Source organism: Tenrec ecaudatus, chromosome 2 (assembly GCF_050624435.1).
Source record: "Tenrec ecaudatus isolate mTenEca1 chromosome 2, mTenEca1.hap1, whole genome shotgun sequence".
Taxonomy (NCBI): domain Eukaryota; kingdom Metazoa; phylum Chordata; class Mammalia; order Afrosoricida; family Tenrecidae; genus Tenrec; species Tenrec ecaudatus.
In genome coordinates, this window is record NC_134531.1 from 60,643,546 (window position 1) to 60,657,208 (window position 13,663).

The 13,663-nt window shown below is 44.9% G+C and overlaps 1 protein-coding gene across 1 annotated transcript; it reads right to left on the minus strand.

Moving 5' to 3' along the window:
- Positions 1-9,856: 9,856 nt before the first annotated feature.
- HTR1A (5-hydroxytryptamine receptor 1A) lies at positions 9,857-11,134 on the minus strand. The gene has a single exon (XM_075543029.1). It carries the CDS (start codon positions 11,132-11,134, stop codon positions 9,857-9,859), a length of 1,278 nt encoding a protein of 425 aa, XP_075399144.1.
- Positions 11,135-13,663: the final 2,529 nt, after the last annotated feature.

The window sequence follows — 13,663 nt, forward strand, 5'->3', positions numbered from 1 at the left end:
GTGACCAGCTTTCAGAGGTTCTCCTCTGTTTGGGATTGTGTCCCTTTGGGTGTCAGCCTGGGGAAATTGCTACTCATGGGCAAACTAGGTTGCTGATAGTTACCTGGCCAGAGCCCATGAGCCCAGCTTTCCGAACCTGGAGTGATTTAGTGTGTTTTCGGTTCACCTTGTGAGTGAAAATATTAAAAAGTACAGACCCTATAGCCTGATTCTAATTTTAGGACTCTGCCTCCCAGTCTTCTTCACCTTACCTACCTACCAATTTTTTGGTCTGGCAGCAGGAGCTCTGGACAGGTAAATCTATCTGGATGGCACTTCTTCTGTACCTATCTTATTTCTTTCAAATAATAGCTTCGTCATGTGGACTAGACTGTCTTGTAAGATGCCCTTTTCTTTCACTCTCAGCATTTGGGGTGGGGTGGGGGACATGAAAAATGGCTAAGTGTAACTTCTGTTAACTCTGCCTTTTGTTTCATGTAATTAAAAATAATGGTACTATCATTGAAAACCCATCACTTGTCCATCAGTTTATTGAACTGTGGTGACTTATGCATTGCTGTGATGCTGAAAGCTATGGCAACAAGGTCATGTGTTAGTTACATAATCTGGTGCCAATTGGAGGATTAAGAGTGTAGGGGTGTAGTCTAGTCTGTAAATCAGGATATAGCCAAGGAGGCCTCTGTGTGGGCATGGCCTTCTCCTGAGAATTCTGGGCACTCATGTATTTTCTCCCTGAAAGAGGGAGACACACTCTCTCTGCTAACTCCCTGCGAGACATTCCTTAGGAAAAGCCACATGGACCTACCCTAATGGAGCCAGAGCTCTGGGAGTTGAAGAAGCCACGTGGAGACCACTGCCAGTGCTGGGATGCTTGCAATACCACGGGATCCACAAGACTTCCCACCCACTGCCTGTGATCTTGCATTTGGCATCATTGCATATGTTTCTTGAGTATGAAGAGGGACTTTATACATTGGTATGGACTATAGATTGGACATATGGGCTAATAACAGACCTATGGACTTGATCTGGATTGGGCTGGGATGTTTTCTCAATATTTAATTGATCTTGTATATAAAGCTCTTTCTCATACACATGAGTGTCTATGAATTTTTTCTTTAGTCTATCCAGACTAACACAGACCAGATTGAAGTTAAAGAAAACTAAAACCATGAATACAATCTTACGTATATCCCACCTGAATTTTGATAACATTTTAAGAATAGTTTTGGTGCACTGAACACTAATGACCCAAGAGTAGAGGAGTTGGGAGATGAAATAAGGAACATCATATATGAAGAAAGCAAGAGGTCATTTAAAAGACGGAGCTAGGAAAGACCAGAGTAGGTGTTAAACAAGTCTCAGAAATTTGCTCTTTAATGTAGAGCAGGTAAAGGAAAGTAAAAGAATAATAAAGAGAAGAACTTAACAGGAAATCTCAAAGAGCAAAAACTAATAGAGTACTAAATGAAGTGTCCCAAGGCCTAGAGTTAGAACTATGATAATTAGGTTTATTGTGCCAACCTGACCAATGGGAATATATGTGCTGCAATTAATCAGGTCAAAGTGTGATTAGAGGGCAAAGATATAAATGGCTCTGCAAGGCCCGCCCCCTTTTATCTTGCTCCCTGGTGATTGGGACCACCAGGGTGCTGCTTTAGCTAGTTGTCTACCTCAACCTGTATGCTACACTACCTGTGGGCCAAGCCAACCCATGGAGCATGTCTCCTTTGAGACCTGCTTCACCGTGCTACTGGTGCATACCTTGACTGAGCTTGAGGCTGGTGGATCCTATCACTTTGCATTGCTTGAGTTCAATATCTGATCCAGGCCTGCTTCACTAAGCTCCCAAGCTACTGAACTTTGCTGATTTACCCTGCTCTCTCCTGCCTGAGGAAAGACTCCCTCCTGAATATTAACTGTTCCACCAAATGAGTTGAACAGAGCTCTTTGTACTGCTGTGTGGACTAATTAGCTGTTATGTTCCTTCTCACTGTGTATATATATCTATATATCTACATATAGATATATAGATATATATAATCATTTGTCCTGGGTTAGCCTAACACAGAAGGCTAAAAAGCAAAGAAAGAGGGAAAGTGTGCTTGTTTGAAACTGACAGAATTCAGACAGAGTAATAATTGTGAGGATGGTACACAATCAGCAATAGTTTGGGTTTTTTTTTTTGTACATAGGGTCAGTATGATTCTGCACCAACTTAATGGCATTTAACAACACCAAACAGTAGGTGGAATAACATATACAATCCCACAAATGTATCAAATCTCATAAAAGAAAACTGTCATTGAGTTGGATCTGATTCATAATTACCCTCTAGGGCCGAGTAGAACTGCTCTTTTGGGTTTCTGAGTCTCTAACTCTTTACAGGAGCAAAAAGTCTCCTCTTATTCTGAAGATTGGCTGGTGTTTGAACCACCAACCTTGTGGTTAGGAGCCCAATGATTAACTCATTAAATAACTGTAATGCAAAACTGTAATTTGTAAGTAGATATATAAGTGAAAATGTATGCCAAGTAGATGTGGGAGGTAGCATGGGACTATGCCATATACAGGTCATGTTGGGGGATTTTAAATACATACACACACACAACACAGTCACAGATATTTTAAACATAACCAAACACCCAAAGGAATAATTCTGGCCTTAAGACAAAGGATCATGACGTCCAGCATATCTAGGTTAGTGGACACACCACAGTCCCTAAAGATAATATTTTACACTCAATTTTGTAAGTAGCATCTGGGTCTTAAAAGTTTATGGGCATCCATCTAAGATAACAACTATAGGTTTCTTTCTACCCAGGAAAAAAGAGAGTGAAGAAAACCAAAGACCCCAGGAAGTAATTAGGTCAAAAAATTACTAGTCCATGTGGCCCACAGTGCCCTTTAGCCTGAAACCAGAAGAAGCAGGTGGTATCCAGCCACACCACTACTAACCATTCTGACCAGGAACACAATAGAAGGTCCTGGTTACACTGCAAACAGAATATAGAACCAAACACACATTCATGAAAAGGGATTAGACTTACTGGACCAATAGAGACTGTAAACACCCCTGAGTGTACTTCATCCTTCTAAGTGGAACAGAAGACATTTAAAAACCAAATAATGGACTGGACGATGAAATAAGCAATAGCTCCATAGGAATGCTAGACAAGATCAAAAGGACAACCATTCCTACTGATCCTGCTGATTGCAATTCACGTTTAGCATTTACCCCCAAACAAAGATGTGAGCAAAAAAAAAAAAAAGGCAAAAAATTGGATGTGTAAAGGGAACAATTGTGCACATTTTTTCAAACAATTTGCCATAAAGATTTCATTTGATTACTTTACGGCACCTCAATTTGTTCTCAGCACCCACAACCATACACAAAAATACTACTTGGATGAAAGAGTAATTGAATGAAAACTTGCAACATTTTGAGGGGTTGTTTGTAAATAGAACCTGACCTCTATTGTTCTTTTAAAGCTAAAACCAATCTTCCTGGTTGACTTTGCTCTGGTAAATTCTCAAAAAAAGTCAGACTAACTGATTCCAGAAACCATAGAGCACACCATATTTCATAGAATGCTTCTTCTCCAAGGATATTTGAGAAGTGCTATTTCATTAATCTCAACTTTTTTTAAATTTGAAAAGTGAGTCTTATTATCTCTTTCCTTTCTTTTCCCATCTTCCTTTAGTCATCTTGCATCTTCTCCTTTCTGCAAGGATGAAACCAACTGAGGCACAACAGAGCTTCCATTTTCAAATGGAAGATAACACCTCAAAATCTTGGCCTGTAGAATTCTCCTAAAGGCTGTACTATACCATGCAGAATAACAGACAGGTACCATGGACATGCCTGAGTTAAAATAAATTTTGAAGAGTCTATTACGGTAGTTACATAATCTGGTGTCAATTTGAGGATTAAGAATGTAGGGGTGGAGTCTAGCCTGTCAATCCGGAGATAGCCAATGAAACCTCTGTGTGGGCGTGGCCTTCTCCTGAGAATTCTCGGAACTCCTGTATTTTTCTCCTTGGAGGCGGGTGACAATTCCTCTTCCTCACTCCCTTGTAGACACTCACCTGACAAGACACAAGGTGCTACACCCTGGAAGCTGGAGAAGTCACGTGGACCAACCCTGATGTAGCCCTTGGTACTGGAGAAGCCACCTGGAGACCCCTGCCAGCACTGAGATGCTTATAACACCACTGGGTCCAAAGACTTTCTACACACTGACCTGTGATCATCCTGCACTCAACATCATGGCAGGTGTTTCCTGAGTCTGAAGAACACTTTATAGATTGGTATCAGACTTATGGGCTAATATCAGACTTATGGGCTTAGACTGGACTGGGTTGGGATGCTTTCTTAATGTAAATCACCCTTTATATAAAACTCTCGCATACACATATGTGGTGTCCATGAATTTGTTTCTCTAGTCTATCAAGACTAACACATCTATAGATCCTGCTGATTCCCTTATCCATACTACTGCCTCATAAGCAAACAAGTAATAGAATAAAGAGAATTCATTGGACATTGTATCTTCATGGATCTAGATTTTCTAAGGCAATCCAGTTTAAAGATCAAATGTTTGTTTTTGTTTTTTGTGGGTCTGTATGGTTCTTGATAAATGGGCTTGAAAGGTAAATTGGATTGCTTTATTGTCCACTTGGTCAACTGGATCCACTGTTTCTTCTGGTCTTTATGAACCATTCTTAACACAGTGTTTTGGGGTTACTCTTCCTAAAAGACTGTTTTAGTCCTTCAGGACAGCCCCATCTTCAAGAGCAGTTGACATGTTGTGCTAACAATGCATCAGCAATAAGAGAATGGATACAACTATTATTCCATGGGGTAGCTTTCCTCACATACTTAGCCAAGTGATAGATTTTTCAAATACTGTGACATATATCCACAACTTTCAAATACTGTGACATACATATGCCACTAGGCATATGTATCTAGTAATCTACATTGGAAATTCTTTAAGAGGACAAAATCTTCCCGCGTTCATACAAAATTTAAAACAAAGTATCAGGAGTAACAACCCCTGACTTTCCCTTTTTCTGTTAATCACCTAACATGCCTGTTCCAAACCATATTAGAATCTCTCCCCCGCCTGCCCCCTCCCGCCCCCTGCCCCCCCGCACCCCCCCCCATTCTCTGCATATTCAAATGTCAGGGCTACCAGTTCTTCTTTGATATCTTTGTCCCAGGCATCCTTGTTTTTTTCTCCCTTCTGCCAGCATCCTTCATTCAGGCTGAACCTTCATTGCATCACACTGGCACATTGGAATTTCCACCTCTGCTTTGATTATTAGTGGTCTCCACTGACAAAAATCTAAAGTTCTAGCTTTTCAACCTGGCACTTAAGTGCCTCTGCAGCCCCTTTGATCTCTAGCAGTAGGTCTCTAGCCCCTCTGTCTATACTAATCACTTACCACTATGAGCTCATTGTGCTTTAGTTCAAAAAGAAAATGGGCGCATTTCTATTTCCATAATAACCTGCTGCCTTGAATTTAAATGGAATATTATGTATGAAAATTACTTGGTAAAATCATAGATTATATAAATGTGAATTATTCTGTCTTGTGCCTTAACTAGATACTTTAATATATTAACTAGATACTTAATATATTAAAGATATCTCTTCTCATTCATAAACGATCTGACAATTTGTTTGAGTCTTTCTTTGATCTAGTTACCCTAGTCCCCATCCTTTTAACTATAGACCTTTATGCTCTATCTCTTTTCAGATCCTTGGGGTACACAATATATTGTCTATCTAATAATAGAACTCAAAAATTTACTCCATGCCCCCATTTTCCAGGAAGAAGGGATAAAGATGAGTTTGTTTGTTGTTGTTGTTTACACTTTACTTATTTTTTAATGGCCCAGCCCCTTTGCCCAGCCCTCATTTTTCCAGCTCAGCCCTGGAGTGCTGCAGAGCCTTCTCTACCCACTCCCAGGCTGATGCTTGTTTTCTGAATGCTTCTAGAGCCAAACGGTTAGTATCCATTCTATTTACTTGGACTTATATCCAGCCGTGACTGGTTGTTTACCCTTAGTAGGTCACTGATGTATACTCAATTAGGTTTAAATTCCCTCAGTGTGGGTGACTACAGTGTCTCATTTATAGGCCCTATTTCAGCATTGTGGAAGAGTGTCTGCTAACTGAGAGATGTTGATTGATTAATCTCATTGAACTAACTGATAAGAATTAACTTTCCTGGTTGACAGTATATTGACAGAAGGCTCAGAGGGCTCACAGAAAACTTGGAAGCCATTGTGTCCTGGAGAGAAGGGAGCAAGAAACAAAGGCCCAGAAGGGATATGTTCACAATCCAATGACAAATATTTCAGCTTCTGTCTTTTACTCCAAATCAAGCATGAGTTTAGGTAATGCTTTCAAAGTAAGTTGAAGAAGAGAGTTCTTACTCTCTCAATTCTTTGGTCTCTATATTTCATTATTGAGTGGATGTTATATATGCATACAATCAGACTTCCAGTAGCCTCAGAAGGCTCTCTGTGGTGATTACAATAGCCCTGACCTCTGTTTGCCCTTGGGGTTGCCTGGGTTCTTTCTACCCTGGTGTAGTCATTCTGATACTAGAAAGCAATGGGATTTACACATCCTCATCACTTTAGGAAATATATAACAAGATGACGCAGGCATCGCGGATGCTTTCCTGGGGGTGGAAGAGGAAATTGGTTATCAGAGGGTGTCATAGCCAATTCTGAATTAGAAGTAATTCAGGAATGCATCTTTACACAGAACTCCTCTATCAAATGAGACAAGGAGAAATAAATGAAAGTCCTCTTCTACTTTTAACTGAGTGGCAAACACCAAAATAGATTTTAAAACCGATAAGCTACTTCTCCCACCAAGACTAACCATTTCCTTCCAGCCAGGAGATGGAAGAGAGACCCCAGCACTGCCAGAGAAAGGTTTTGAAAGGAGCAGGTAGCCCTCTGCTGCTCTCACCCAAGGCAGCAGTTCTCTTTCGGCTGGTTCCCATACCTTGCCCCTATTAATTAGACAAAGTGCTGAATTTTGTCTGCAGAAGTCAGGAGAAATGCATGGTTTTATGCCTCAAAGACAAAATGTGATTCTATCTTTCCAGTTACAGGATTTTTTTTTCAAAAGAAAGCATTAATCAAGAATGAATTTCAGTCTAAAAAAAACCAAAGAGCTGTCTCCAAATGTTAGATCCCTGACCTTCAGAGCAGGATCTTCTGCTGATAGCTGTTTGTGTAGGTGGGTGTGTGTTTTATCAAAAGAATTTACCCAAAGAAATACAAAAAGATTAAAATACAATGTGCATGGAATAATATCAGTTTATTGTCGTAGCATTGGCATAAGTAAAGTCCTCTATTATCACAGGGAAAATTGAAGGCCAATTTTGACGCATAAATATTTTGCCTTAATACAGGAAACTAAAAAACAAAGCTATAGGGGTTCTTTTGCACTGCTTTCTCTATTTCCCCTATGGTCTTGGCAATTACATTGCACTTTGAAAACCTTTTCCCCATTCTTGTTTAAATCTTCCAAAGCTGGTAGCATTGCATGTCCAAAATCCATTGTCATATATTTCTGTAAACACACATACACACACACACAAATAAATAAATAAATAGGCACCTCAAACATTAGAATGTGGTGCTTGCTAACCCAGGAATAATTCAGATGAACACATTTTGTTTTTGAATGATTTTAAACATAGAATGTGTTTTGAAATATCAGTGAAACGTATGGAAAAGTTTGTATTCCCACATAGGTCTAAAGTAATTGTGAGCAAAAGAGAAATGGCTTAGATTAGAAAGCAGAAATCTACCTTTTTTTCTTCATGGAAGCCTGTACCAGCATCACATATGCATAGACAAACCACCAATTGAGTTCTTAGGGCTCTTGTGCTTTCTCTGTTTGGGCTGGATATAATGCCCAACTCCATTTTCAGTTTGAGAAGAAAAAAAAAAGACACCAGAAGGAGGCTTCATCCAGGTTGGCAAACAATACAATGGCCCCAGGGATAAAGCTGCTTTTTCATTTTTTTCACCCTCTTGTCTAAAAAACACAAGTGAACTTTTCACTGGCAATTTTTGCAAACTGTAAAAGCAACACAGTTTTCAAAACAGCAGAGGCAAACACTTCAAAGTTACTGCTAACAGAAAAGAATCACTTTCTGCAAGTACTGGAAAATGAACTGGGTCAAGCCTCTGGATCCCCATCACAAGGTTAGACATTTCCATAGATAACTTCCCTTTCTGTGCACAGCAAAGACTATAACTGGGTTTTCGGCAGGAGATGCTGGGCTGCAAGCATAACTTTTGAGGGAGGCAAAGGCTGGACCCCTAAAGTGTTCCTTCAGTGGAGCAGTAAGATCAGACCGAGCAGCAAACTTTGGGCAAGATTCTCTGAAACTCCTGGGGGGAGGGGGGCAGGAGGGGGAGAGGGGAGGGGACTTGGAGTGGGGTAGAGACTACCTCTAGGCAGTCCTTTGGGGTCAGACAACTTAAGGGATCCTCCTCTGTGTCCACAGAGAGTGCTAGTTTCATATTGGGCAAGACCCATTCGACAGTTCTGCTAACTTTCCTGTATCCCGGGTGGCCTGCACTGCAAATCCGATGCAGTATTCGCGGCTATTCCTGCACGGAAAAGAACGAGGGGGGCGGTAGGGTCCACTCGAGTAGGAACGGATTCTACTGCAACTGGTCCGTTTTGCTTTGTTTAAGTCCTTTGTGCAGGGACTGCTCTGCAATTCAAGTTCCCGGGAGCGCCCGGGGCTCTTCGCAGCTGCTTAGGCGTTTCTGCCATTCCTAAAGGGTCCCAGGACTTCCTAAAAGTCAGGTGGACTTCCGCAAAGCATCGCTTTTGGGTGCGGGAACACATAAACGTCCCGGGAGTTTAAATTGCTCCAGGGGGCAGGGGTCGCACGCAGCGCAAGCCAGACTAACATCTGCTCGCAAAGCAGGACCCCAGACCTCTGCGTCCCCGAGCCCGCGTCCCCCGGGCGCCGCCATCTATGGGTTAAGAGGCGGCGCCAGCACTTGCAGCTTTACTCTTCCAATGGTACAATTGTCCGTTTCTTTGGTGGGCGTCGACCCCCCTAGGCGAACCCAATTGAGCGCTAGGAAATCCCTGCGCACTCTCCCCCGCTGTCCCCACCTGGTGCTTACAAGAGTCTTTTAAGCGCCACTGGCTTAGAGTCCAAGAAAACGAAGCAGGCACGGTCTGTAACCTGTTGAGTTTTGGGTCCCGTCCCTGCGCGCAGGCGGGGGTCCCCGGAGCTTCTCCTCTGGGCGGGGAGGGGCGGGCAGACACTCCCACCTTTCCAGGGCGGCCAAAGAGCGTGGGGAACTCGGGAAAGAAGAGACCACAGGGTTGGCGGGAGCCAGCGGGAGGTGAAGGGTCCTTTGGCTAGAGAGCAGTGGGGGATGTGAGCGAAGTCCTAAACTTTTCCGTCCAAGTTCTAGAAGGGAGGCGCCCAGACAGACGTTGTTAGTGGGGGCAGCGGTTGGAAGAACAGTTTATTTTCTGTTTGGGAGATTGGAGGGGAGCTGGGCGAGGATGCAGGCAATGCCGGAGACGCAAAGTGATGCAAGGCCAAAGTCGGAGTCGCTGCGCCTGAGTGGCTGAAGGGGCCTCCTTTCTGGGCACAGGGTGCCCTCCCCTGGCGCGGGGAGACAGACCGAGGAGGATTAGGCAGGGGAGCGCGGGCCAAGTAGCGAGCTGCAGCGGGAAGGAGGAAGGTAGCCTGGCCGGGGTCATTTATTTCCTGGGGGACCAAAGGAGGCCAAGGGGGTGTGGCGAGTGCCGTAGCAGCCTCCGGTTCCTGGCCTACTCCTTCACCGGCGGCAGAACTTGCACTTAATGATTTTCTTAAACGCGGTTTGGAAGTCCTTGTTGAAGTAGGCATAGATGACGGGATTCAGCAGGGAGTTGGAGTAGCCCAGCCAGTTGATGATGGCGCCCAAGAGAGTGGGCATGTGGCAGCTGTTCTCGCAGAAGGGGAGGACCAGGGCTACGATGAAGAAAGGCAGCCAGCAGAGGATGAACGTGCCCATGATGATGCCCAGCGTCTTCACCGTCTTCCTTTCGCGAGCTAGGGCCATTTTGCGCTTGGCCTCGGCATTCCGCTCAGTTTTCCTCTCGAAGGACGTGGGCCCACTGGAGCTCGCACTTACCTCGCTGGGCAGCGGCAGGTGTCCTTTGGAATGGCCCACGCGGTGCACCTCGATCACCTCCAGAGCGGCGCCATAGTCGCCTGACCTCACCGCCCCGTTGGCGCACTGAGTCCCACCGGCCGGGTCCTGGGCACCTGGCCTCCACTCCCCTTGCCCAGGCTCCCCATTCACGTTCTTCTTGGGTTGAGGCGCCGGGGAGGCCCCGTGTCGGCGGGATTCTGCTCCCTTCTTTTCCACCTTCTTGACTGTCTTGCGGATTCGGAAACGCGCTGCTCGGAAGATGCGCCCGTAAAGAACCAGCATGAGAAGGAGAGGGATATAGAAGGCGCCGAAGGTGGAGTAGATGGTGTAGCCGTGGTCCTTACTGATGGTGCACGCATCGGGGTCCAAGCGGTCTTCTGGGGTGCGCCAGCCCAGCATGGGAGGGATGGAGATGAGGAAGCCAATGAGCCAAGTGACAGAGATGAGGGCAGCTGCGCGCCGGGGCGTCCTCTTGTTCACATAGTCGATGGGGTCAGTGATGGCCCAGTACCTGTCCAGCGCGATGGCGCACAGGTGCAGGATGGAGGAGGTGCAGCACAGCACGTCGAGCGCGATGAACAGGTCGCAGGTGACCTGGCCCAGGGTCCACTTGTTGAGCACCTGGTAGAGCGCGGCCATGGGCAGCACCAGCACGGACACCATGAGGTCGGTGACGGCCAGGGAGCCGATCAGATAGTTGGCCACGTTCTGCAGGGAGCGCTCCAGGGCGATGGCGGCCACAACGAAAGCATTGCCCAGCACCGCGCAGAAAATGAGGGTGCCCAGCAGCAAGGAAGTGATCACTTGGTAACCGAAGGTCACGTCGGATACGTCCGAGGCATTGGCGCTGACCGCGACCGCGAAGGGACCCTCGGCAGAGGTGGTGTTGTTGCCCAGGTCAGGGCCGAGCGCATCCATGGCACCGCTCGCGCTCGGGACAGGAAAGGGGAGAGAGGTCTGCTCAAAGTGGATCCCCTTGCTCCTCCCCCAGGGTCTTCCAACCCTCTTTCCGGAGCTTTTCAGGGGAGGGTATTCTGGGACCCCGGCTTGGGAAGTTCTTACTTCTCTGGCGAAAGCCTCCCGGCGGAGAAGCTCGGCTGCTTCGGCTTGTTCCGGAGCATTCCGAGTTGCCAGCTGAGGGGACTGGAGCCGGCTGGAGAGTAGCTTTGGGAGCGCTCAGCGACAGAGAGGTAGCAGCAACGTCTGTTTCAGGCTGTCCATTTCAATTTGCTGTTGCCCAGCGGGCTGGATGAGCGGGAGACTCCCCACTAGCCAACAGCCTCCAATCCCAGAAGTAGCTGCAACAGGAAAAACCCCATCCTCCTAGGTCACTCTGCAATACTTCTCTCCCCCATCCCCCTCTCGCCCACTGTCTCCTCCTCTGTTTTCTCCTGAGCTTCCTTCATCCTCCTTCCCGCCGCCAGCCTTTCCCAACTAGCCTTCCTTTCCAATCTCTCTCCCTTTTCACTCCCCTCTCTTTTGCTCTCAATGTGTGGCTCCACCAGACAACCTCCCTCCCTCCCACACCAGCCTTCCCCCTCCTTCCCCTCCGCGCACTTCCCCAACCTGCTCTCCTTGGAGCGCCTGCTCCCTCCTCTCTTCAATCTTGTTTGGCATCTTTCTTTCAAGTCCCTCTTATGCACAGAGACTCAGATCTACCTAAGACACCACCGAGTCTCTGGCCAAATCAACAATTTAGCACATACACTCCTCTGCCACCCAACCCAAGTGAAGTGTGTGTGTGTGGGGGGTGGGGTGGGGTGGGGGGGTGGGAGGTGTTTAACTACTAATTGCCTCCGATTTCTGTCGGATTCTTAAATAGTGTCAACACCAGCGACTGGTAATAGGAAATTAGTACAGAGAACAGGAATAGGAGGCGACCTGCTCTGGGTCAGTCTGTAAATCATTGTTAATTGAGGAGAAGTGGTTGGACTGTGGCTTTACAAAATAAAAGGAATTGGTTTCTCATTATCTCCCAGACAAGCCTGAATCCACTGGGGAGAATGTTGCAGAAGACTTCTCTCTGTCTCTCTCTTTAAATAACCTTAGGAATTGAAGAAAGGATTTATTTATAAAGGACATGTCAAAGGATGAATAGAGTTAAAAAGTTTCATGTCAAATTGAAGGAACAACAAATTCTGGTTTCACACACACACACACACACACACACACACAAACAACACCTTTCCATCACCACTAGCCTTTTCCCCCCCACTACCCCTTTAAGTGGAACAATACATTATTGTCTCCCATAGATTTGTGGCAAGTAAATTTGAGAAAGGTCATATATTAATCTGTTAGCTGAAAAATGATGCCAGGGGGTTTCTTTTGGCCGTTTACCTTTCTTACCAGAGCCCAGGGACAAGTAACCAAAGCTCTAGGGAGAACTTAGCGGAATCACTGGTCGTTAGCCAATTAATTTCTCTCATATTCTGAAACAGCGTTCAGCACCCGGGACAGTTCTAATCAATAAGGGCCTTTGTCGCCACCTTCCGGCAAATGCTTTAGAACGCCTTCTGGAATACCTTGTTTTGTAGATATTTAACAGCTGTTGGGGTAATCCTAACACTTTAAGAGAAGGAAAAATGATTTAAAAGAAAAGTCGCGATACAGATTATTTCTTTGGCGATTGAAATTTTATTTTAGTGTCCTTTTTATCTGTGCTCTGTGCATCAAGCATATTTCTGGCTCTTTGAAAAGCCTGCAGTACCTGTCATTCACACATTCTTTGTGGGCGTGCAGTTTTTAAAGACCTATGCCAACGTTTCCTCTTCTTTGAGACTTATGTTAGGAATTCCCACACTTTAGAATTCCCAAATTTGCCCACATTCGTCTTTAACCTCAATCAAACAACAGCAAACAGTCTTACATTTCCAGGTTTTTATGGGTCAGAATCAAATAAATGGTAGTGTCTTTTGAGTTTTGGGGGGATTCTCATTTATTTTTTATCTAAATTGTCTGCCTACCGAGTAGCCCAAATTTAATTCCATTTGAATATAGTAATAAAATGTGATTGTTCTTTAGTTAGAATTTCATCAATACATCCTGACACTTTTCTGACATGAAGGAAATGTGGAAAAAATGCAGTCTGAGAAAAGACATGATCCTAGACAAAATTCACACGAATTCACTACAAATTGTGCTAGTATTGTATTCATCTATGAGTTTTCAATTTCATAGTTTTGCATTCTCCAAAACCAACCAAAGAGCAATCACTAAAGCATCAAATAAAATCCAGTTGAATTTTTTTCATATTTTATTTTCTTATTTTACACTATCTGCTGTCTCCTTTAACATATGTTTCTGTTGTTCATACCCCTGGGGTTCGAGAGGAGGTGGGAGCATTGTACATCCAGGGTTCACAAGGGTGGGAGGGTGAGGAAAGGAGGGAGAAAATACCAAGGGCTGATACCAAGGGCCTAGGGAGAAAGAAAATGATGATGACAA

Excerpts from the sequence above, each read along its gene's own strand:
- HTR1A (XM_075543029.1), bottom strand. The coding sequence starts at position 11,134 with ATGGATGCGCTCGGCCCTGACCTGGGCAACAACACCACCTCTGCCGAG.